This window comes from Thunnus thynnus, chromosome 10 (genome assembly GCF_963924715.1).
Source record: "Thunnus thynnus chromosome 10, fThuThy2.1, whole genome shotgun sequence".
NCBI lineage: Eukaryota > Metazoa > Chordata > Actinopteri > Scombriformes > Scombridae > Thunnus > Thunnus thynnus.
Genome location: NC_089526.1, coordinates 3,051,322 through 3,078,683, shown reverse-complemented (window position 1 = coordinate 3,078,683; position 27,362 = coordinate 3,051,322). Strand labels below are relative to the sequence as shown.

General features: G+C 38.7%; 1 protein-coding gene across 2 annotated transcripts in view; it reads right to left on the bottom strand.

Moving 5' to 3' along the window:
• Positions 1 to 2,426: 2,426 nt before the first annotated feature.
• Positions 2,427 to 27,362, bottom strand: part of plekhf2 (pleckstrin homology domain containing, family F (with FYVE domain) member 2) — a 39,933-nt gene continuing 14,997 nt past the window's right edge. The window contains exons 2-3 of one of the 2 annotated variants that reach the window (XM_067600411.1): positions 4,387 to 9,583; positions 2,427 to 4,339 (exon numbers count right to left, since the gene is read on the bottom strand). In XM_067600411.1, the coding sequence (XP_067456512.1) occupies positions 8,838 to 9,572 (735 nt within the window). In that variant the 5' untranslated portion in view covers positions 9,573 to 9,583 and the 3' untranslated portion in view covers positions 2,427 to 4,339; positions 4,387 to 8,837. The remainder of the gene's footprint in view (positions 4,340 to 4,386; positions 9,584 to 27,362) is intronic. The other variant, XM_067600413.1, reaches the window with a different exon arrangement.

Below are 27,362 nucleotides of genomic sequence, written 5' to 3'. Positions count from 1 at the left end.
CATTATCATGTGACGTGGTTACTCTGCCGATAGCGTGTGACACTGTGATCGGTGGGTTTTGATGAAAAATTCATTTTCTTCTTTGAATTTCTCCAGGATTGATGTTCTAATTGAAATGAATCTCTGTGTGAAGCCCGCAGCCTCGACGCCTTCCAGGTTTCTTATATAAAGCAGCTGATTGGATCCTGTTGTGATGTTGCTTAATATGCACATTAATTAACACTAAATGAAAATCTCATTAAAGAGGATGAATGAACAGATTAATCAGCACCAACGCCTTCACGATTATTCCATGATACCTCTGAAATCATGTATTATTGAGAGTTTTCTATCATTAAAATCAAGAAGAAAACACAATTAAAAAGATTTTAATACAAAGCAACATGAGACGTCTTGTAGCTCTTACAGAGAAGAAATACTCAGATACTTTACTGCAGTAAAAGTACCAATACAGCAATATAAAAATACTTTATTACAAGTAAAAGTCCTACATGAAAAATCCTACTACAGTAAAAGTACATAAGTATTATGAGCTTGATGTAGTTAAAGTATTGCAGTAAAAGTAGTGGTTTGGTCCCTCTGACTGATATATTATTATATATGACATCATTAGATTATTAATAGTGAAGCATCAGTGTTAGAGCAGCATGTTACTGTTGTAGCTGCTGGAGGTGGAGCTAGTTTACACTACTTTATATACAGTTAGCTAGTTTAGTCCAGTGGTTCCCAACCTAGGGGTCGGGCCCCTCCAAAGGGTCAGCAGATAAATCTGAGGGGTGGTGAGATGATTAATGGGAGAGGAAAGAAGAAAAAACAAAGTTCTGATACACAAATCTGTTTTCAGTTTTTGGACTTTTTCTCTAATCTTTGATTTTTGCTGAAATATTGGATCATTTGAACATTTATTGAAATGAAAGCATGTGAGAAGTTTAGAGGGAAAAATCACTATTTGGTGGAGCTGTTAACAACTCATAGACATGTGAAATGTGACCCCGACTACACACTGCTTTTTGTAAGACGTCAAAAGACAAAAAGGTTGGAAACCACTGGTTTCATCTTTAACAATGTGTTGTATTTTAAAAGCTTGTTATATTATCCATTGTGTCAAATCTTCATCTGAAAAGTAACTAAAGCTGTCAAATAAATGTAGTGGAGTAGAAAGTACAATATTTCCCTCTGAAATGTAGAAAGTAGCATCACATGGAAATACTCAAGTAAAGTACAAGTACCTCAAAACTGTACTTAACTACTTAGTTACTTTCTACCACTGCCTGCTGATGTTTCATCATATCAGTATAATCGGCTGTAAAGAACAGACTGTTCTTATCTTGTTGTTTGTAGAGCTGATCAATAAAAATGTTCTATTATTGTTATTGATGACATTTACAAGATAAACCAGTGATCAGACGGATGGAGACACATGAATGAACTGATTGTTCATCCTTTTAGTTGCAGTGTCACATTGTATTGTGACTTACTCATCAATTTGTTTATTTTAAACAGCTGCAGCAGACTGTGACTCATTTAAGTGATGCTGCAAAAACCCACATTTATATTTATACTCAAAAAACATGTTTTTCTTCTTCTTGTTCCTTTGGTTGGACGTTTGTTCAGTTTGTTTTCACGTTTATCTGCTGAAGGAGGAAAGTTTCTCTGAGTTCACCTTAAATCCCAGTTTAACACGTGAACCTACGAGCAGGATTTATGACATCACTGCTAGTTTGGAACCAATCGTGATCCAGTATTCAACTCACACCAGTGTGATGTGGAGACTTGAAGCCTCCTGAATGGAGGAGACATCTGGTGTCCAGCAGGAAAACTTTAAATATTCACAGCTCTGAATTTCTCAATAAAGGAGATTATCAGACACAATTTATTGTTCCAATCAGAAGATATTTACTGAATATGTCTTAAAATATGTCTGCAGGGATCTTTAAATGTTTAAAACTGCTTATGAACGCTACCATGGTAACTTAGCGTTACCATGTAAATGTAGTGGTATAAAGTATAAAGTAGCATCAAATGTAAATAAATAAGTACAAATTTCTCACATCTGACCTTCTATAGAACAGTTCAGTACAAAATCAAGTTTTTTTTATTTTTTCAGAAGAAAAAAGTGTTTTCAATGTCCTGTATTTTCATGAAGATGAATACATTCAGTAATTTATGTTGATAAATTTAATGGTGCGAGTGTCTTCTTGGATTTAAACCATTAACTGTCGTTCTTTGATGTTTATATGACAAGTTATTAACCGTTAAATTGATGTATAATCAGGCAGAAATGAACCAAAAACTGCTGCTGCTGCAGCGAGGAGGTAAAAGCTGCTTCACAGAGCTACTAAAGATCAGAAACATGAGTAGAAATACACCTTTAAAAGTTTCTAGACTCCAGAAGAGCCGAATGAAGACAAGACACGACAACAAGCCAACTTTAAGCAATACATTATTTATATATAATATATACTTAAAGGTTTCTGAAGGAATTAGTATTAAACAATGATATGCTGGGTTACATTCTGATTGAAGCCCTTTTTTTTTTCTTTTTAAAAAGAATCAAAATAACAAAAACAAAAAAAAAAACCTAAGAAATAAAAATGACACCATCAAACAGCCACTGAGAACGTTACAGATGTATGAGACGCACACTGATGTCCTTCAGCTGTCTCAGGAGGCTCCTCGTCGGTTTCTCTCACCATCAAACTCAACAAAAAGCCAAAAAGACTCCAAACATTTAAGAGAGAAGAGGAAAAGCTTTTTATTTCCTTTTGTTTTGATGTGACCTCATCAGCAGCAGTTTACCACACAGCTAATTGTTTTTTTCAATCCTCCAAATGACAATTAAAATCTAAATGATGAGACATTAGATTTGTTTACGTGACTCATTCTTCTAATCAAAGCTGTAATCAAAAGCTTGAACTCCAAACATCAGCCAGAAGAGAGCCGCGTGTCCACCAAACAGCTGGATGACGTAGCAGGAAAATTAAATATTCACACCTCCGATGTGTCAAATCAAACCGACATCTGGAGTTTATTTAGTATTTTGAGTAAACGAAGCGTCTCTGACTGACGGTTTGATGCCACACAGATGTGTCCAGCTGTTCACAACAAGCTTCACAAATCCGCCTGATGTTCTGGCTGCTGCATGAAGATTCATTTTTGAGGTGAGAAAAACCAGACGGGAGGAAGAAAAAGGGCTGAAACACAGGGAGACCTGAAACAGCGTCATTTCAGAACTGATCATAACTGTACAACAACAACAAAAAAAACAACAAACAAACAACCCCAAAACAAATCTGTACAAATGTACAAAAATCAACAGGATTAAAACATGAAGATTCATTTTTTTTTATAAAACATCCAACTGAGTCAGTGTGGATCTGACAGTATGTGGTAACAACTCAACCTGGATCAAAGTCCATGTGCCAACTTTGTTAAGTGCAATCCACAGCAAACCTGAGGCTGTGCTTCAGGAAGTCGTCTCCTCCGTCCGCACGTCGGCCACAGCGGAGTAAATATAAAGGACAGCTGATTAGTGATCATTAAACATCTTCATTCCTCTAATCACTTTAGGTTTAGCTATTTGCAGCAACGCAGACGTTAAACAGCAAAAAAATAAATCAAAAAAAGACATAAAAAAAGAAAAAGATCCCTTTCTTCTCCCTGTTCTGTTGCAGTTCAGACGAGGCGTCGCGGCGCTAAAACCTGGTCAGAAACTAACGTAATGCTTTTACTGTCTGTGGTCTGAATGTAGAAGAGTCACCTGGTAAAGACGGAGCTCCTTGTTTGATCTCAGGTAGAGAAATAAGATTTATAAAGACGTGCTCCTCTGAAGAGTTTCATTCCAAAAAAACCTGACCTCTGCTCTGTTCATTAGTCTGTTTTAACTGAGGCGAAGAAAAAAGGAAGGTTAATCAGTTTCTGACAAAGAAGAGATTCGATCCAGAACGGGACTGAAGGCAGTCAGACGTGTTCAGAAATACACTCTCAGATCATTAAACTTCCTCACCTGAACTGGCCTTCAGTTAGTTGGTTTAACTCAGAGACAAACGTGTGGAAAAAGTCTGAAGACTTCGCTTTAAAATAATCTGTGGAAACCGTCTCACACCCTGCTTATATTAATTAGTTTCCCACAAAAGATATAAAAAAAGAGAGTTGATCCGAAAGAGACTGAAGGACGGTCAGACGGGGTCAGAAACAAGCTTTCAGCTAATTAAACTTGATCCCAAATGTGATCAAACAAAAGCAAATGGAGCGAGAGCAGCAGCGACTCCGACAGGCAGCGGCGGCGGCGTGATGTTCAGACAGTTAATGAGCCGCCGTGTTCACAGTTCACACTCCGCTCACACACTCACACACACACACTCACACACACACTCACTCACTCACTCACTCACTCACTCACTCACTCACTCACTCACTCACTCACTCACACACTCTGAAGGCCGTTAATCGACTGACGGAACAGACGCTCTCACATTTTAATCTACGTCAACACGCATCCGCAACCTGAAGCTTATTTTAATGCTTCAAGTCTGTTTTTTTTTTTTGACGAATGCGACTACATTGATTTTATATCAGTGTCGATCAAAACGCATCTAGTTCATAGCAGCACACGTGTAAACAATAACGAGGGACTGCAGGCGCCTCCTTCAGTTGATTGAGGACAGTCGGTGGCCTCTCTCTAGAGCCAGTGTTTGGTTTGTCCCTTCTGGGCTACCGTAGCAACATGGCGGCTCTGTGGAAGAGGATCTGCTCTCTCTGTAGATATAAAGGACTCATTCTACAGTAACGAAAACACAATGATTCTTATTTTCAGGTGATTACACACTAATTAAAACATTTCATTTCTGCCAAGTCTGTCCTGCCAGACACCACTAAATTCTACACACTGCACCTTTAATGTAGAAATACGCAGTGTGGAAAAACAACACGGAACGATACGTCATCCAGCAGCTGCTGCACCGACCAATCAAATAAAAGCAAGTGATGCACATCAGAGCTGCAATAATTGGTCGATTTGTCCAAATTCTCTGATTCCAGCTTCTTAAATGTGAATATTTACTGGTTTCTTTAGTCTCTCTGACAGTAAACTGAATATCTTTGGGTTGTGGGGAAACAGAAATTAACATTTTCAAACATTTTATAAACCGAACAACTAATCAATCACATGACAAAATGATGTAAAAACTTTCCAGAATTGTGAAATCCCGTCTCAGAGGAATATAAACTGTGTTTTGCAGTTTGTGAGCGCCTGCAGTCCCTCGTGCTGTTTTAATGCAGGCTGTTTACAGTCTGACCGACTGTTTTTAAGATGCAGTAAGCAGGCAGTGAATGTTCTGGTGACAGATGCTGCCGATGTTTGTGTGTGTCGCTCTTCTGACTCACTGATAGACATGAGATCTGCAGCGATACGACAGGATCTTTGTACCTGGATCGGGTCTCAGTTAGAAGGAACCGACTGTACTTAGAGCTCTATTTTCATCTGTTACTGGGTGTAAAGTAAGTTATAAGTAGAATAAAAAGAGTTCTAATTCTTAAAGCCTGGCTGGGAAATTTATTTTAGAAATAAATCTAGAAAATTAAAGAAAAAGATCCAGCTGATTGTGCTGCTTCCACCAGGCAGAGAAAACAGAGAGTTTGGAGGCCAGATGAGCAGTGAGATACTGTTGGGCAGGAAGTGATGGGACAGCATGAACTGCAGAAGGAGAGAAGAAAAAAAAAAAAAAGAGACGCTGTGCTGCTGCTGGTCGCTCTGGGACTCGGAGGGGAAGGAGGAGGGAGATCTGCTGCTGCTGCTGCAGGAGGAGGAAGAGGAGGATTTTCAAATTCTGGCGTTTTTTTGTGTTTTCCAGAAACTGCCTACACCAGCTTTAAGAAAATACTTTTAAACTTTAGGAATATAGGTCAAGTATTTTTCCTTTTTTTTTTTTTCAACAGTGTGATGAGTCACTTCTGCCTGCAAATTATTTAAAAAAAAAAAAAAAAACCCGCCTCTTTAAAAGGAATGAAACTCTTCAGACGAGAAACTGATGACATGAACATCTGTGAGAGTAACCTGAATTCTCTGCCAGCTGTGGTAGCAGGTAGCTCGTCATTATTCCCCTTTTTCTGTTCCCGCTTCAGGGACTGATCACATGACTTGGGTCACATATATGTCACATGATCAGATAGCAGACTGGGCCTTTTTTTTTTTTTTTTTAATGGGAAAGTTGTGGTAAAAGAAGAAAAGGAAGGACGGCCATGTTAGTTTGTGTTCCTGTGAGGTTACACAACTCCAGCAGCCGGGAGGAGGGGGGAGGGGGGCGGGGGGGGCGGCGTGTGTGTGTGTTTGTTTTGCGACACGGCGTCGTCCTCTGACCTCGTAGCAGCACAAGGAAGAGTCACTGACAGGAAGACAGCGTGGCACTGATTTCCTGACTTTTTTTTTTTTCATTCCAGTAAACCACTTCAACTACGCTGCAGGAGGGATTACACACACACACACACACACACACACACACACACACACACACACACACACACACACACACACACTGTGATGCAACAGATAATCATGTGACTGCAAATGAAAACAGAAAACAGGTCCCCGAAATACTTCCTGATTATTGCATTTCATTCATTCAAGCCAAGTGTTGAACAATGCTGCTCTCTGCTCTCTGTGAAGCGTTTAGACGACTTTTATCATCATGATTGGTTTTAAAAAAAAAAGGAGACAAAGAGAAAACTTCAAACTCTTCCTCCACCTTCTCTATTTCAGCCTTTTCCATTAGAGGAACTTAAAAACCCGCTACTTGACGTGTAGACATCGTTTCCACTGGTACGTTCCTGGAACTAACTCGCTGCTCCAGTGGTGGCACTGAAACTAAACGCCAAATCAAACCTGTTGAACTAAACGCTGCGAAGAAGAAGAGTGCTTTACTGCCTTGTTATTTATTGGTGTATCTGTGTAAACTCTAGTCTGTTTGCACAGTGTGGGAGTGTTGGGGAGTCAGCTATTAAGTTTCATTTCCCACCAACTTTCGGTTATTTTCAACTAATTTTTGAATGTTTCCAACAGCTGCATCTCACTGTTTGACTTTCTCTGAAATTAAAAAAGCTTAGAAATGATTGCACAGCGTCATCCTGCAGTCTGTTCTCCAGCTGATCTTCATCTTCTGATTGAGGAGAGAGAGAGAGAGAGAGAGAGAGAGAGAGAGAGAGGGAGAGCGAGCTGGCAGCCGATTGGTCCTGAGGGATGTTTGGTCTGGAGTCGGTCTCCGTCACTCTCTCATCCACTCTGTCGACCATCTGCTTCACTTCATTTAAAGATAATGAAGTTTCAAAAAGAGATTACACGTAAAAGATCGTCTGTTTTAGAGCCACTTATCCTGTGACGCCTACTTCTTAATAATCAATTAATCATTTTGAGTTGTTTAAGAAAAAAAAAAGCCCAAATTAGGCTGATTCCAGCTTCTCAAATGTGAATATTTCCTGGTTTATTTAGTCTTCTATGATAGTAAACTACATATTTTTGGGGTTGTGGACTGACTCATCTTGGGATTCGGGGGAATAACGAACCACATTTTCCAAAACATTTTAAAAGGCGACGATGAAAGTCGTGGTTTCTAAAAAAACCGCAGCAGCACCAAAGCTTTACAGGATCTTAAAGTTACAGGTTGTTAGTTCCTGTAATGGAAATAAAATACCTAAAACATTAGCAGCTAAATCTGGAAAAAAAAAAACCAGCACCTGGGCTTTTTAACAACTCAAACATATTCTAATTTGAGTGTCAATGACGAACGCTTGGAAAAACTTCCCCAAGAAAAAAAAAAGAAGGTCCAAATGGAAGCCTTCCTGTCCGTCTGTCGGCTGGTCGCTGACCTCTCTGCTCCTCCTGTTTTGCAGCACACGAGCACAAAACCAAACAAGTCCATCCTGTGTAATGTGTTTCAGAGTCAACCTATCATGAACTGCCCTCTTCTTTCATTAGCAAATAACCTTTTTTTTCTTTACTGGAGGCTAAGCTTGATTTTTTTTTTCTACAAGGCACTACGTGACAGTAAAGGCAAAAGGTAGAGTTAGTTTTTTTTTTGGGGGGGGGGGGGGGGGGGGGCTGCTGAGGAAAGTGTGTTAGCAAGCGACAAACACACTCACTTTAGCTGATTTGTCAGAAGCAACTACAGTATATTAGGTCAACTAGAAAAAAGCTCTGAGTTTAGCTTAGTTTCTACATTTTTTGTTATTCATGAAAATCTCCAACGTGTTTCAAAGTAGGGCAGAAAAATATCAAATGTCTGTTTGGTGTAATACCTGAAGGACAGAGGAGATAAAAAAAGATTAGAGCCCAAACATTTGATTTTCCCTGCAGAAATTACAAGCAATCACCTTGTGTAGTTCATGGACAGAAGAGAAAAAACTCTGGAGGGGAGGAAAAAAAAAAAAAAAGCCTCAAAGATGGAATTAACTTAAGAGAAGGACAGAAGGGACGTTTCTCGTTTAGCACCGTTGTGTTCTGTAGTGACTAATTGCAGCCTAATTAAGAGTCAAGAGAGAAGAGGCGGACCGAGCAGAAGGAAGCCATGAACAGTCTTTCCCAGAGTTCTGCTGCTCACCCTCGTTAATTCCACACGTTTCATCGTTTAATCACCGTGTTCAGGAAAATATTTATCCCTGCTGGAATTATTTTGGTTTGTAGAAGGAGACAGGAAGTGAATTAATCCTCACGGCGGAGCGTGGAGCGAGGAAAAAACAAAAGGAATCAAAATGAAAAAAAGAATCAGCAGAGTTTCTCCTCCTCGACGACGGCGGGGGGCGAGGGGGGGGGGGGGGGACATGCCGTCGGGAGGATGGTGCGTCCCTCAGTCACTGCTGTCGTCTTCGTCCTCATCGTCCGACAGGTTGGTGAACTTTGACCCCGGCCGACTGATGGAGTCTGAGCGCGGCGCGAGGCTTCCTGACGTCAGCTGCACGTAGCAGTACTCGCAGACGCGGACCGGCTTGGACGACTGGCTGGGCAGGAGGTACTTCTTCTCCGAGCACGGCCCGCACACCACGAAGCCACACTTCCTGCAGTGGTGGCGCCGGCTGACCGGCGTGAACTTCACCTTCTGGCAGCGCATGCACACCGTCGCCTCCGAGTCGGGCACCCAGACGGCGGCGTGCTCGCCGGTGGGAGCCTTACCGCTCTTCTGCAGCAAGTCTCCCACACACTTCCCTATGTGGTTCATCCACTCAGACTTCTCGGTGGCGGTGGCGGCATAGACGGCGAAGGATTTGGTGGGCGTCTTGATGAGCCAGCCATTGCGTAGGTCGCCCTCGTCCGGCACCGTGTCGATGGTGACGCTCTCTAGTGGGATGATGTGCTGCTTGTTGTACTTCTTCTTCTGGATGACGATGTTGCCGTAGACCAGGATGTCATTGAAGAGGAAGAACTGTCGCGCTTTGGGCTTCTTGCGGCAGAGTTTAGTCAGGACGCCTTCGCCGATCAGTACGCGGCCCGGGATGGCCAGCGGCTGGCCCGCGGCGCCAAAGCAGCTCTCCACAACCGCAATGCGCTTGGAGTTGGCCTCGCTGTTCGCAAGCCGGTCCACCATCTTAACCTCACCTGGAAGAGAAAGAAGAGAAGAAGACGTTGGAGGGTTTTCAGGCTCAAGGACAAACATTTCAACATCAACAGAGAAGAGTTCAAGGTGTTTATTGTTTACTTTCTGATATTTTTGTTAGTTTTTTGATATAATTTTATTGCAGGGTTGTTGTATTAGACTTCAGATGGATGATCACATGGTTATATGTCCTGCTGATTGGTTGACAGACATCTAGAGGAGAGAATGAGGACAGAGATGAACACATGGAACTCTTCTGCTCCTCTTCCCTGATTTCCCTGAGTTTAATTTACTTATTTCTGTGGTTATATGTTCAAAAGTTCCTGCACATCATCAGGTTTTACTGACAGGTGTGAAGAATCCTGCAAACTGTCCATAAAAACATGTATGAATTTCGCCTGATGAAGGTTTGAGGACACGAACGTATCATCAAAGTGAGATAACAGAAGACACTGAACACCGCCGGCGAGGAGTCGAGCTCACTGAGGTTCGTCTGGCTTCAGAAACCAAGACGCTCAGTATGTTGCAGCCTGACAGCAGCTGCTACAACCTGCTGGTGTTAAATAATCCCCCTACATGTAATAATAAATAAGAACTCCAAGGCTTTCCGTGTTCTGCTGACAAACTAGAATTCATACATTTCATGTTTTCACACTAAAAGCAAATACCTCTACATCTCTGCAACATGAGTTCTACATAAATCATCAGGAGCAGACATTAATAAATAAGCAGGATATCTAGTAAAGCTTTCAGGAATATGAAATGACTCCAGGGATCACTACTGGTGTCCAATTAGAAGTCAGAACCTTTTCCTTCCTTCTAGCAAAATGTTCCTTATAATGAACTCCTGTTTATCACTTAATTAAAAAATAAGATGCAGTTTGAATCTTTTATGCCAGATGTGAATCCCATTTCTACTCATGTTTGAGATCATGATGCTGTACTTGTATAAGCAAGTAAAACCGTTAGATATTGAACCCCCCAGCCTCTCTAAAACAATAAACTGCTACTTCATCTGTTACGCTTCTTTCACCTCTTTCCAGAACATTTTGGTTCTAGTGTCTGACTTTGTTCTTCTACTGAACCAGTCGAACCGCCAGAAGCACCACAACAGGTCTCAGGTTGATGATAAAACATGTTAAACATCCAGACTCGTCACATGGCTGCGTGCCACATGACCTGATTTTACAGACCATATCTAAGTGCTTTAGATGTGATGTCACGCAGGACGTCTGATCTTTGTCACATGTTGAGTTTTTTTTTTTTTTTTTTAAAAAGTCACTTATAGCTGCAGCGTGATGTCGGCTTTACGTGCATGAAGCATCAGTTTCTTTCATCGTCAATTACATTTAATTCTAGGATCAAATAAATATAATTTATTTCTCATTATATGGAACAAATGGAAAATGTGGTCATGCTATATGTAATTTCTTATTGCGTAAAGCTGCAACAATTAGTGGATTGTAACTATGTCATACATGACAGTAAACTGAATATCTTTGGATTTCAGACTGTTGATCTGACAAAACAAGACATTTGAAGACGTCAGCTAGAACTTTAAGAAATTATAACGCACATTCTCTCACACTTGACAAATAAAACGATCAATAATTGGCAACTGTTAGTTGGTATACTGTCTAGAAAATCAATGAAGAAAACCGCCGATGGATAAAACAACCAGAGAGGAATGTCTGTTTTATTACAGTAAATACCTGACAAATAAAATACAAATGCTGAGATTTAAAGTGTTTGAAAACTAGTCAGCTAATGAGCAGAAAAGTTGTGAAAAATCACTCAAAGTAAACAAGTCCAGTTTCTGCCACACCAACTAAAACAAAGATAAAAAGAGACCAAGAGATCACTTTATCTTCTATGAGGAAATGACTGTAAACGCATCAACTGTCAGTGTTTGTTTGGAGTCGAAGGTCTTCATCGCTCATCATCTCTTCTCTGAAGCCACAAAATACAAAGTCCTGAACATTTAACAAGCTTTTACATCCTCTTTGTTTGCTTTCTGTTTGTGTTTTCCGTATAAATAAAGTCACAGTTTGAATGACTCCCCTTCTGAAGCCTTCCAGAGAGAGTACAATTATGAGACTGAAGAGGAAATACCAGCATGTTTGACCCAGATGGCAGCAGAGCTCATTGGCAGCGCCCACTCACCCATCCTCCCCCCCACCTCCTCTCCCCTCCATCCGTTATCACTACAGCATAACAGAGGAGGTCAAAGGTCACCGATGATAGAGATGGAAGGGTGTTGGAGCTCTCCGGGGAGCCCTGAGGGTCGAGTGCAGAGCTGTGACGCTCACATGCATGATGATGTTCACAGTGAAACATAGAAAACACACTGAAGCCTGAAGGATGAGAGAGAAACCAGCCCACAGGTGAAGTTTATTCCTTCTCTTCTCTTATTCTTCTTCATCTTCTTCTTCTTTATCTATTATTTATTAAAGCTGCTGAGGTTGACTGTTGACTTGTGTTCTCTCTCTCTGCTGTTTTTCTTATTCTACTCTGCTAAGAGTAGAATAACTGATCCACCGCAGCAGGTTGGGTTTTCAACCGTAAACAGGAGGACAGATAGTATCTAACAATAATGTCATCTAATACACCGCCACCACAAACCAAAACATAAGAGTCCTATTAACTTCTCAAAATGTCAACAACAGCTAAACATCATTGTAGGCCTGGATCACCGTGATAACAACTGTAGTGTGCACAAATGCTCATTTTTATTTTGTTGATAATCGATTGTTTTGTCTATAAAATGTCAGAAAATAGTAAAAAAAAAAATTGTCACATTTTAACAAGAGAAAAGTTTTTGCTCAACAAGTGATTTAAACAATAAATGAATTATCAGTCATTTCATTCAGTCATCAGCTAATCAACTGACTGACTGATCCTTTCACTAATACAATCAATTATTTTAAAATGAACAGAAAAGTCTATCAAACTTGTTGATTACCAAACTTTCCAGCCTTCATGAGATGAAAGTTGTCCAATAAACAAACCACTTCTGAGTCCATGTTGTCACTTTTGTCCACAAGCACTTGTTTGTTTGTTTGTTTGTTTGTTTGTAATAGTGGGCTGCCACTGAAGAAACCCCACAACTAAGTCGACCACAACACAAAGAAAACAAAGCGTAGGTGTGATTACACCCTCGCTTCTCTGCTCTTCTGCAAAAAAAAAAAACACAGAGCCAGAAACGATGCTAATTAGCCGGCAGATGCCAGCGCAGCCTGGACCGGGCTCCCCAGTGATCTGCACACTAATAACCCGGAGAGTCAAGAGTGCTGCTGCTGAAAGCCCTGGAGAGGACAGAGGGGCCGCTGACATGTCAGCCCTGTTAGCGAGGGCGTGTTGCCCACCGCTGAGACAAAAACTGGGCAAACCGGCTCCCATCAGCACACAGACGAGGCCACGAGGAGCAAAAAGGCTCAGGAGAACCAGAGAGCGGCATAAATACAGGCTGGAGGTTCCCAAACCAGTAATCACAACGAGACAGAGTGGGATGAAAGAGGCTGAAAATGAACAGAACATACGACAGGATGACTGAGATTTCTTTGCTCTGCAGTGAAATATTCAGCAATGACATGAACAAAGACAAGCAGAGAGTTACATCAGTCCAGCCTCAGAAAATTAATCAGCAACTATTCTGATAATCCATAATTATTACAGTCATTTTTCCGGTTCCAGCTTCCTACATATATATACTCTAGGGCTGCAACTGATGATTATTTTCATTATTGATTAGTTGTTTGGTTTGTAAAATGGTGAAAAATGTTGATCACTGTTGATCAGTAAGATTTAAGCGTATTATCTGGCTTTATTTATTCTCTATGATTTAGTTCCTTCTATAGAATGATGTATTTCATTTAAATTGCTGTTAAAGTGTTTTTGTACCACAATTACATAAAGTGCTTGAAAAACATTACATTATTAATTTTTTAATTGACATTGTGGGTGTATGTGATGTGCTGTTGTGTGTAGCTTTGTATTTTGCATGCTGTGTTCTTTGTTGTTTTTTTTTGTTTGTTTGTTTGCTTTGTACTGTTTGTTGTTGTGCTGTTGTATGTTTTGATTGTAATGGACTACAGATGCAAATTAGCTTCAAGCTAACTTTGGTGCAGTGAATCATTTATGCTTAATGCTGCACACTGTCCTGTTCAATAAATCAATCAAACAAACAGGTATGTACATATATGTATGTTTGTGTTTATATATGTGGTCTGTCTGTTGTTTTTGTTTGTGATGCAAGTTATGTTTTTTGTGTGTGTGAGTATTGTATATGTGTTTTATGTTCGTGTAAAATAAAATAGATAAAAAATTAATTAATTAATAAATTAAAAAAAGATGCAACATAAAACGTCTTGTTTTGTCCTGACCAACAGTCCACATATTACAAACACATATACAAACATAGAAGAAGACTAAAGAAACCAGAAAATATTCATACTTAAGAATTTTGGCATTTTTTCTTTAAAAAATGACTCAAAACAATAAATTGATTATCAAAATAGTTGGCGATTAATTTTCTGTCGATCCCACAGTGATTAATCTACTAATCGTTGCAGCTCTATTCAGTTGTATTTCATAGAACTAGAGCTGCGATGATTTGTCAATTAATCAATTAGTTAAACTTCAGAAAATTAATCAGCAACTATTCTGATAATTAATAACCTTTACATTCATTTATCAAGTAAGAATGTCAAACATTCTCTGATTTTATTTCCCTTATATTCAGATCCTGAGCTAATCAAATGCACACGTCCAAACACACAGAAATAAACCGGCTAATGTAAAGATCATTGTAAACTTTAAATACTACACTAATTATGGGTGTAATTTCCGAGTTGAGCCCTAATTACTGAGCTCCGGAAATGAAGTCAATTATGAGACAATTAAGACAATTAAGTCTGATCTCGGCGGGATTTACAATGCAAGAAAATGCAGCTCTCTGCTTCTGTGTCACGTCTTTCATGCTAACATGAGATATTTCTAGAATCCTTTAAAGATTAACTGTAAATTTAAGTGTAATTGAAGGTAATTTTATTATAATTAAAGTGTATTTAAGTGTAAGTGAAGGTAATTCAGGTGATCAGGGAAGGTGTTTAAGGCTATTAATTGACGATGTTCATTATTTAGTATGCAGGTATAGACATCTGTAAGGCAGTATTGTGGTGAAACGGTATAAATATTGTATTTACTGTGACTCCATACAGCTTCAGCCATTCAACAGTCTGACGACAGGTGTACAGGTAAATATAAAACCGGCTGCTAGGAGATAAACTTCAGTCAGGAGCAATAATTTATTAGTATTAGGTTGTTAATTTGGTGTCAACTTCCCACCTTGGGGACAGATTAGAGTTCGTCAGCCAGCTGGCTAGTGGTGGACTGGACTCTGTGCCAGTATCAGTCTGTGTGGACCGAACCTTCACCAGCTGCTGTGTCATCTAAGAGAACAACCAGCAGTCGTCCAGCTGTGGCCTCTCGCACGAACAGATGTAGGCTAAACCGAGCCAGGTCAGGGCTAAAACATTTCATACATCATTCATCAGCCTTTTGATCCACAAAGTCGTCTTGGACGAGCTGCTCGTAGTGCTGCGACTCACTGTAATGCTTTGTTGTAAACGTCTGTAATTTCCTAAAAATTTCCTGAAAGCTTCCTGAAAAGAAAAATAGGTAATTTGGTGCTTAATTATAAAGAAAGCAGAGACGACTTCTAGTTAGCTGTTTAAAAGCAGATGTTTGACTTACAGAGACATTTCCTTTAAAGACCTGCTTCATTTAAAGACAAGAAAATTATTATTTATTATTCATCTATACTTGAAATCACAGTTTTTCATATATGTTGAATTGTGTGCCTCTAAGTCAACGATACTCTCTGGGTTACAGTTAGTTTCTTTAAAATTAAAGCAGGAAGTCTCTTGAGATGAATTATCTTTTATAGGAGGCGCCTAAGGTGACGTCTTTAAATGTCTCATTTTGTCCACAACTCAAAAATATTCAGTTTACTGTCAAAGAAACCAGAAAATATTCACATTTGAGAAGCTGGAATCAGAGAATCTGGACATTTTTTATCTCAAAAAATTACTCCAAACTATTAATCTATTGTCAAAATAGGTGGTAATTAATTTAATAGTTGGCAGCTAATGGATTAACTGACTAATAGTTGCAGCTCTATGAGGCTTCTAGCTCAGTAAAATAAGCATTTCAGCAAGAGAGCGACATCAGGGCTTACCAATAACCAATAAAAACCAATAACAGAACATGTAAACACAAATGATAAAGAGAGTTTCATTTCCAAGACATCTGGACATTTCTTTCTTAAAAACTGAATTCAAACCATTAATCGATTATCAACATAGTTGTCACATAATTTAATAGTTGGCAGCTAATTGATGGATTAATCGACTATTCGTTGCAACTATAAGCATTACACAAACTATTATTTCAAGTATCAATCTGTCAATTATTTTTTTGACTATTTGTTTAAAATAGAAAATTGTGAAAGTCACTTAGAGTCAAAGTTGACATCTTTAAATTTGTGTCCAACCAAAAGTCTAAAACCCCAAAATATAAATGTTACCATGATCAAAAGGGAAAAAAGGTAAATTATATATTTAATCATAAGCAAATTTATATTCATCTGTTTTAATCTGCTACAGAAATATGACCCTGACTGTATTATTTACCAATGATGAGGAAATGCTGCATACGAATCAGAGAGAGAGAGAATGAAAGGCTATTTCTGTACGCGGGGAGTTTTGGTTACGCTCAGCTGGAGTTTGTTGTTTTGAATGTTAATGCGGTCCAGACGACTGGCTGTGCTACCTTAGGTTACAGGGACAGCAGCGGCTTTAGATAAACCCGATGATTAATTCATTAGGAGCGCCGACAGCTTTCAAGGTCCAGTCATTTACTGCCAGGACAGCAGAGTCAGATTAAACCCCCCAAAAAACAAGAAAAACCTCTGCAGATAAAAGGTTTCTTCACCGTAACAGGCGAGACAGAGGTTTAGAGCACAGGGAGGAAAAAACAAAGAGAGATGTCACTTTGAATAACTTGACTTTTAGCACAAGAGGACAGAGGTTGTTAACCTGAGTCAGTTATAAAAGGAAACTAAACGCACCTCTGTGACTCAGTTCCTTCCAGCGACTTTCTAAAAATTGACTGGTGATGATGCTGGGCCAAAAATGTTTCCCACAACACATTCAGTTTACTTGCAGGTGCTAAAACAGTGCTGACATGTCATGAATTTGATCAACTGTCCGTTCTCAAGGTCGTTCTCTGCAGAGTTGTGGTATTAAAGCAGCCACATTGATGCTCGTCTTCCTCAGTCAGGTTGCTGAACGTCAATAAAAGAATCTCAAAGTCTATAAATTAAACGTTATGATTGATTTTACACAAGTTCCTCATTCTTGTATTTCTATTAGTCTTGTCTCAGCTCTTCTCTAGGCGTCATTATAACTTTCTGACACAGCTCCAACTAAAGGAATAGTTCAACATTTTGGGAAATATGCTGATCGATACCACTCATATGTTAAGTAGAGATGTGACACCTATCAGCAACACCAGAGTTCATTAAGGAAGACGTTTCAGCTTGTTTGTTTATTTCATGTGTGATTTTATGAAGAGTTGTGGGTTTTTATTATTTCTTGGGCGGCAACTAACAGTTATTTTCATTATCTATTAATCTGCTGATCATTTTCTCGATTAATCGTTTTGGTGAAGATGCCCATTATAATTTATCAGTCAATAGTTACGTCTTTAAATGTCAAGTGTGAGAAAGAAAAGCATTAAAATTTAGAACTGTAAACAGTTAGGGCTGCAAGTAACAATTAATTTCATCTTCAATTAATTTGTTCAATTATTTTCTTCATTCATTGATTGGTTGTTTGGTCCATAAAATGTTAGAAAGTGGTGAAAAATGTTATTGTTAATGTCATTATTTCCAAAAGTCCAAGATGCAACTAAAATATATTTTCTTTTTGTCCCGACCAACAGTCAACAACACAGATATTCAGTTTACTGACATAGAAGAACAGAATTATCACAATCGTTGGCTGTATATTTTCAGTGGACTAATCGTTGCAACTCTAACGTGGATTAAACCAACAAGATATATCAGCTTTAGAAATGTTTGTAAGTGTTGAACTTCAGAAAGACATGCTAGCTGTTTTCCCCTGCTTCCAGTCTTCATGCTAAGCTAAGCTAAACTAAGCTAAGCTAAGCACCTCATGGCTCCAGCTTCATATCCTCTGAACAGACATGTGATGTAAATATCTTCACACTTAACTCTCTACAAGAAAGTGAAATTTCCCAAAAAAGTCAAACTATTCTTTTAAGTTTCAGGAAAATGAAAACATCTCAAAAAGCGAGCAGACATCCTGAAATTACACATCTGTTGCCGTCAATATGTCGCAGTGTTTCCCCTACGTCCAGAGGCTCATCAGTTCAGCACGTCTCTGTTTAGAAGCAGCTGAAATGAGAATAGATGGTCCACCTTAAAGGTCAGTCCACCTTAAGTGAGCCTAGTCAGGCTAACCTGCTGTCGCTAACTACGGAGCTAACCCCCTTCACTTTTCCAGCAGTCTGGGAAGCAACAGACGAGACTTTTCTTGGTCTTGAGAAGCTGCAGCATTTATTAACTAACAGATAAACTCTTCACTTTTTTTTTTAGTTTGATATAAACAGAAGGGTCAAAAACTCTGAGACCACTTTCCTATTCAAATGGTCTCAGACTTTTTGACCCTTCTGTTTATACATGTTTTGTTTGTTTCATGTGTTTTTTTTTATTCATAGTAATTTATAATGATTAAATTCCCAGTGATGTTTACTGTCTGAGCTCACTGACGTTGTTTTATACAATAAAGTTTATTGTTAAACTGTAAAATATCAGACCTCCATTAAGTGTTTCATAACCACATTTCAGGGATCATTGCAATAAATGTGTGTTTATGTACATATAAGATTATCAGCCAATATATTGATATAACTCTCTAATATCGGTATTAGCATCAGCCCCAAAAATCCAGAGTCTGTCGGGCCCTAAATGCCACAGTAACTCGGGTGTCATCATGTTCGTAAAGTGTGTGAGTGAAAATCATTAGTCCATTGATATTAATGATGGTGTGAAATTTTAATAATTGTGCAGCAAGTGCGACAAGTTAATAAGACCAGAGAGGATCAGGAAGGTTTCTCTGTGTGAAAAACATCTACTGTTGCCTATAAACAAAGTGAAAATCCAGCTCTACTATCACAGAAACTTTTGACCTGCGTTTGAAACCTCCAGCAGCACCACACTGGGACGCCCGGAGAGGAAAGGAAGCAATGAGTCAGAAGACAAATGGAGAAAGCGGCGGCGATGACAGAGAGTAAGAGCGTTTGTGTGGGTTGTCAACAGCAGCCGCAAAAACAAGGACACCCATTTATCCTGAGGAGGTAATGTGAGGGCAGATGCTGTCGAGGATGAGGCAGCGTCATTGTTCTTGGTCTTTTCTCTTCTGTACATTTCTGAGTTTAAACTGCTGCTGCTCTCATTTTATAAAAGACAGAAAGAGAACTAAACTTCTAAAATGTAATAAAACTGGTTCTCTGGGACTGATCAATGCAAAGACTCTTAACTTTAAAAAGGTGAAAACAAATCTCTACTAATTGATCTAGTGCAGATATATCATCATTTATTTATCATGGACACATTTTTCAAGTTTTTCCAAGTTGCATGAGGACTAAGAACTAGAGTCGTCATGGGTCCAAAATATTGGATACGATAGAAAACCTTCCTGAACTAAAGTCTCCAAAGCGAACCTGAGGATAATTAAACCTGATCCAACATGTGGTTTACCTGGTCAACCCCTAAACAGACCTGTGAGAACGACGAGCAGCTGCAAATAAGCAGAAATAAACCAATATAATATAATAATAATGTTCTCAGAACAAATGTGAAGTCATAGCAACTAATTCCAATATATGCTTCAAGCTAATTTATATAAAGATAAGTCTTGTTTTCACCTCTTGCACCAAGAATAAAACGTTCTGTAACCAACTACAGTGATAAAGGCAGTGTGATCTACAGCTGCAGAGATAAGTCCATTAGTTAATAACAGAACATTAACTATTTTGATAATCAATTAATTGTTTTGAGTTGTTTTTGGAGTCATCAGAGCAGACTGACAGCACAGTGAGAGTACAGACGGAGCAGACGGAGCTTTCTCTCAGAGCGGATGTTTGAATTTAACAGTCAAATGTTCAGCAGTAGAAAATGATTTATTTGGCTTCTAAATGCTGATTTGTGTTAGTTTCAGTTTTAACTGAACTTCGGATGCAATTATCATACAAGGATGCTTCACTCTTGTAATCTGACCTCTTCACAGCAGACATTTTGACTTGTCAAAGCAGGACAATCACAGGTGCAAACTCCAGTCTGTTGTGTCAAGAAGTGAAACGGAAATGTTCATACGTGCTTTTATTTCATCACATTCAGACGACTGTAATTCTCTTTTTCTCTGCCACATATTACTCCTATTTTCACCTCTCTGCACTGGCTTCCAGTTCATTTTACAATTCATTTTAAAATGTTGGTGCTCACTTATAGAGCCCTACATGGCTTTCACAGAACATTACAGACCTTCTGCACCCCAACACCACAAACTGAGCTCTGAGATCCTGCACCCAGAGCTTTCTAAGTGTACCACATACACATTTTAAGATTCGGGGAGATCATACTTCCAGCCGGCAGCCTTCAGGTCCTTGGATACTGTGGACTCTTTTAAAAAGCAGCTAAAAACTCATCTGATCAGACAGGCCTTTGGGTCGCATGTGGTATTTTTATGTTTTTAATTATGTCTGTTCTCTTTGTATATTTTATCTGGTGTTTTTATTTATTTTATTTTGATTTGATTTGGTTTGATTTCTTTGACTAAGAAGCACTTTGTGGCTGCCGTCTGTGAAAGTTGCCATATAAATAAACTTTGCTTTGCTTAATTAAGGATGGATCTTTTCCAATCAGGAGCCGGATCCAGGACTCTGCTATTGTGCAAGCTCACTCACTGACATGGTTTACTGGAACAACTGAACGGAACAATCGTTAGTCTTATTATTTACACTTGTGTTTGGGTCTATTACCTCTCATTTCAACCAGCTGCTCCGATGTCTGCGGTCTTTAGTTACGCACATGTGTACAAAGTAGATCAGGAACCCAGTTATACATGACAGAGAAATCCACCTGAGGAATAAAAGGTTTCTCTAATCCTCTACCACGATTACAGTAACCAGGTTTGTCATCTTACTGGGGAATGTTGACTGTAAACCAGTTACTTACATGCATGTCACCACAGTGACAGACTGGGGATAATAATCTTCTAACCAATTTAATGTGTGTGAGATTCAAATTCCCCTTTTTCTCATTTTCTCGGCACTGAATAGACCCATGAAAACCTCTAGGTTTTATGCTAACATTTGCTAATTAGCATTTAACACTAAGTAAAGGGATGTCATTAGTTTTGAGTATTGGATAAATTGACTTTCCCCTCTAGAGGCCATCGGGTCACAATTTCAGAGGATCATCAAAGTGATTACAGTTCATTCTGAACATAAATGTGCCAAACAGAGTAACATCACACTGCCAGCATGGATAAAAACAGGTATTTCTAGAGTTGCTGCTCTGCTGTGAAGTGAGAATAAAGGAGCATTATTCTACTCGGAGGGGTTTTACTTGACTTTTTATGATTAATAATGAAGTATCTCACTCCTGGTCAAGTATTTATAGATACACAAACATACAGCATCTGACTAAAATGAATCTGGACAGGCCTTGATAAAAAGAGATCCTCCTTTAAGAAGCTCTTATCAGCCTGTGACCGACCCGAACTCACCGCCCCGCCGCAATGTGTCAACAACATCTTCTGTCTATACACAGGATTACGCAGCTGCGGTGTGAGGACGGGCGCAGATAAACGGATTGGAGGTTAATCTGCTGTGAGAGGTGACGGTATGAAAACTGAACCAATGTTCCCACCTGTTAACCAAGCTGAAATTGGATTTCTTTAAAAAAAACAAAAACAAACAAACAGATTATTGTGGTTTTACGCAACAAATAACAGAAACCAGTGGCACAAAATCTGCTTACTGGAAACAGGATGTTTGCTGCACTTATTATTATTATTACTATGACTTATTACTAGTGCTTCTATTAGGAATACCAACAAAAATATGACATTTATGCATCAAAAACACCATCATATTGAGTTTTGATTACAGCAGTCTTTCTCTTGATACACTTTGGTCACTTGGGCCACCATTTTTGCCTCCGTGTGGCACAGATCAGATATGTATTATGAATGTGTAAACAGGAGAAAAAGCACATGGAATCACATATTCTCAGATCCGTTTCGAGCCTAAAACATATGTGGAAATAAATCTGATAGTAATCGGATATCTGCCGATGCGACTGTCATCTAAACGGACAGATCGGATATTCACGTCACTGAAAATGCGACTGTCTTATACTTTTTCGCATTTTAATGACGTATAATGTTATTTTCACGTCGTCGTTTACACATGCGAGTTGTTTCAAATGTTAAGCTTGTATACGTAGATGTAAACAAGCGGTCAGAAAAATCGGATATAGGCATCAAGGCATGTAGTGTAAATGCAGCCTAAGACTGTTGAGAGAGAGAGTTTCTTCTCATCTGTCCAGTTTCACACGGACTCATAATAACGGTGATTAACTCTTCCTCCTGTAGGACGACATATTTCATTTACTGGTATCTGGCTGGAGGTAATTTCCTGCTCTGGATGGGAAAATAACACACGTCTTTCTTCACAAGCAGCTTTGACTCTTTAATTAAACAGCGTGTAATATGACTACTTTGCGTTGCGACAACTCTTTAACCTGGGAGAAAGGTTCAATTAGAGGATATTAGGCTTCATGCAGGTCTGGGAGCATCTGAGAGACACATCTGGAGATGATATGATATACGCACTGAGAATGACACAAGGTTTTCTCTTCACTCTAATCAGTTCCTGACCTGTTTTCATACTTTGTCGCACTGGTATGCAGGAAGAATGAAAACGGTGTTCTCAACCTCGAATCACATTAACACTCTGCTCTCAAAGAGTCCACAGAGGCGTCTAACACAGGTTAAAAACCAGAGTGATGTGGGGCAGGTCCAGGGTAATAATCAGAGTAATAACAGACCAAACCTCATGATAAATGACAGTTCAGCTACAGGGAGACATCAGTGCTCTCTCTACTTCTGAAATGTCAGGGTTGTTAGTGTAATATGAGCTCTAAGAAGGGAATAATTACCATGTCAGTTATTTCACCTTAATGCTCCCAATATCTCTTACAAAACAAATGCTGCAAATATACTGGAGTTGCAACAAGAGTAGTCTATTAATCAATCAAGAGCGATTAGTGGTGTCTGGGCTGGATGAGGATGAGCCTACATTTCATAAAAACAGATAAAAATAGGCCTATCTATGACAATGCTCCCTCAGTTTTCAACAACAATAACTGACTGATTAAAATAGAGAAGAATTACAGGTTCTCCTCGCCTGCTAAACAAAACACAAAGCAGTGCAAATAACAATAAAAATGTAAACAAAACAAAAACAACAACTGGCCTACTTCCTCTGACAAGGTAGTTAAGTTTTCGACTGAGGTAGACAGTTGTTTACCAAACTATTTCCTCCTATGTAGCCCTGTGCATCTCTTACAGGTTTTGTGAGAGGAAAACTAGCCAATCAGCAGCCTCAGGCGGTGCCACAGACTAAATACTTATGACAGGAAGTGAGTGTGAAAAGAAACAGTCCAGTAAAAACAGTAGAACACCTGTCTGTGTTCCACTTGGCTGCTTGCAGCCCTTAATCGATCTATAGAAAATTAATCTGCAACTATCAGATCATAGTTTAAGTCATTTTTTCAAGTAAAGCCAAACATTTGATGGTTCTGGGTTTTAAAATTAATTAATATCTAATTAATTAATTAATATCTTATCTTTGGGTTTTGAAGTGTTGGACATTCGATGAGCTTAGGCTGTAAGGAATTATATAATTAATTATGTGATCTGTGGCAGATTAATCGATAATGAAAACACTCATTAGTTGCATATATTTGCATGGATAAAAATACATTACATTTCTCAGAAGTTAAGAGCAGTTGCTCCTTCGTGACCTCAGCTGTCTAAACGCTGACCAGCATCCTGATTAAACGCCTCCCTAATGAAATCCTTCACCTTTTAAAAAGGCCACACGCTGACCTCATGAGAACCATGACTTCCAGTAGACATGAGGAAACTGGAAGTGGACTAATCTTTACACCAACTTTTGATGAAATATCTGGTTGCCAAACCCTCTGTGACAAAGTACTCGGAGTCACTGTTTTAATATGTTGCGCTTGTTTCCAGTTTCCTGCACTGACACACAGTAAAATCTGTCTAAACTGACTTACAGCTTAAATACAAACGTCCTCATCTTCATCCGCACCTTCCTCTTCATGAAAGTAGACTTTGTAGATGAAAGAGACACATTTCAATAGGCTGAATAAAAATCTAACTCAGAAATCTAAGGTCACAACTGTCTGTACTTCCTCGAAATTTTACTTTTTTGCCTGCAGACTCTAAGGATGATAATCAATCATTTAAGTATGTAATCCATTTCCTACACTAGACAACAGACAGTAAAACTGGAATATATTATTATTTTCCTTAATTAATCTGTCAATTATTTTTTTTGTTTAGTCTACATGATGTTAGAAAATGATGGAAAATGCTCATCACAGCTTCCTAATCGATGCTTTCAAATGTCTTCAACAGCACAAAACACAAAGATAAGCAATTTACAATGATATTAAAGAGAGAAAGCAGAAAATATTCACATTTCAGAGGCTGGAAAGTTGTCAAATGACAAAACTCTAGTTAATGATAACTTTGTTGTCATGTCCATTTCTGGTTAATCATTGACCAATAGGAGACCAGGAGGCGATAAAGTCCTTGTTTATTGATGCAAACTGTCATCATCGTCATTTAAGGATGTGAACAGAAATAAATCAATGATTCATGACCGAAGCCGAGTCGAGTCACTGTGACAATGACGGCTTCAGATGACTTTAAACACACGTAATAGTTGATTATTTGCCAACTATTAAATTAATTGACATCTATTTTGATAACAAATTAATCATTTTGAGAAAATGTCCAATTTCTCTGATTCCAGCTTCTCTGATGTGAATATTTCCTGGTTTCTTTAGTCTCCTTTGATAATAAATTAAATATCTTTGGGCTGTTGGACTGTTGGTCGGGACAAAACAAGACATTTGAGGATGTGATCTTGGGTTTTGGGAAACATTGATTGAGACTTTTCACCATTTTCTGAGATTTTAAGGACCAAACAACTAATCGATTAATTGAGAAAATAATCAACAGATTAAAATCGATAAAAGAATCGTTAGTTGTAGCAACCAAATCAAACTGTAACTGTATGAAGGTTACAAGCTGTAGCTTCTGATTTTTTGTCTTTCTGCTCAAAATTAGTATGAAAACCCTTTTTGTCGGTGACAGGAATTTGCAAATATCACAATCAGGACATTTTGCAGGCAGCTGTTAGTTTCAGTTTCAGGGCGTGGTGCCAAAATAAATGCTTTCTGGACACTTAATCATTACAATAACTTGAGCACTTGAGCATTATGACTGCAGGTTTTGTGGGGGGAAAATAAGCCAAAATGATAAAGTTATCTCGCCATAGTATCAGTCCTTTATTTTGCTGAGATTGTTGTTCAGTCTGGGGAAAGCTGCAGCCGGCGCAAGAAGTATTTCAGTCCCGTTCTCGCTTCTGTTTTCACTGTCAGCAGCCGGGCGGATTAATCAGTCACTCATATGTACAGGTTCAAACAGATTAACTGTATGAGCTGGGCAGTCTGGCAATCTGATTGGTCAAACATGTTAAAACGTGTAGAGGATTCCCAGGAAGACTGATTGGGTGAAATATAACCACAGAGGATCATTTCTCCTGTTCTCTAGTTTTCCAGAGAGTATTCTATCTTGAAAGTTTCATCCTTTATTTCCCAGATATAGAAAAAACTTCAGCAGCCTGGACAAGTATATTGACTAGAGATGGCATGTAAAGAAAAGAGTCAATGACAGATCAATACATTACAACAAATCTGACTCAAATTATGTGTGAAAGTCAGGAAAAATACAATATAGCTGTCAAAAAAATGATCTCTTTCTGTGTGTGTGGGTGTGTTGTATGTGTTTTGGGGCAACAACTGAAAACCTTCAACACACACACACACACATATATATATATATATATATATATATATATAGAAAAAATGACTCATATTGGTCACAAATCCAGTGACCAATATGAGTCATTTTTTCCAGACTCTGGGAAAAATGGGGCTATAAGTCAGAATTCACGTAAGCACTTACTAATATTAAGAAAGCAGCAAGTTTTTTTTGTTGTTGTTCGCAAGACCTTTATCAAAAAATTCAGTGATGAACCTACAGAGAATTATCAGTGACTCTGCAGCTCCTCTCTGAAGCTTTACGGAGCTTTATAGTGAGTTTCAGCTCATTGTTTATCTGTCTGGCTGCAACTTTACTGTTTTGGTTCACTCTCAGCGCTCTCATAGCGTCGTTTTCAGAGCAAAAGCTGTAAAAAGCCACTGTACACTACCTGCTCAGCATCAAACGGCAAACAGACACAGTTAGCTGTAGACTAGCTGGTGAACATAGTGGAGCATTTAACAGCTAAAGAGCCAGATATTTCCCTCAGGAGTTGGTAGAGAGCTAAAAACTTGATGTGTGAATGTGAAAAAGGTTGAAAAACTAATAATCATTAGTTTAGTGTAGAAAACATACAAGTAGCAGTTTCTCATTTTTAGCTGAGTCATATCAGCTGTCACTCATTAATGTTAATGCCATCAGTAACTTGATGACTGGCCAGAATTAAAATGTGTTTGTTGTCAGTTTTAAGCTTTTTGCAAGCCATCGTTCAAACCTGTCAGAGAGTGTTTGTGCGGGAGGAACCTTCACTCTGTTACATCACTGAATCACCACGAGAGTGAGATGTCTTCTTTTTAGCGGATCGTGATGTCAAATTGACACTAATATACGTAATAGTTTTCATTTTCTTCATTATGTGGATCAAGTAGCTCGTAAAAAATAAGATGTGTCAGCTAGAGCTGCAACGATTAGTCGCTTAATTGATTATAAGATGGACAGAAAGTTAATCAGCAACTATTTTGATAATTGAATAATAGTTTTTCAAGCAAAAATGCCAAATATTTGGTTGTTAAAGGCTCTCAGTCTGAGAACGTGATGCTTTTCTTGGTCTTACTGTAAATGTAATATTTTGGGGTTTTTCGGTGCTACTTGGTTGGATAAAATCTGACATTTGAGGACGTCACCTTGGACTCCAGGATGTTGTGATGTGTGTTTTTCACTATTTTCTGATGTTTTATTGAAACAAAAAAAGTTATTTCTATGTCTTAGATACACATTTGATCAACATTTAAGTAAATATAAATCAGATCAGAGTTGATCAGCACATCCGTAGTTATCTAGATAGTTGGTGATTAATTGAAAAACTGTTTCAGCTCTAATTAAACCCAGAAGTCTGATTACTAATCTGAGTTTTACTGTTGATCTGTGCTTCAAGCTGTCCAGATGTTCCCAATCTGACAAAATGCTTGAGGAAACTTAATAATCCATGACGTAACTACATGTTTAAATATATAGATTTCAGTCTAAAAACATGCTCATATTAGTCAAGAAT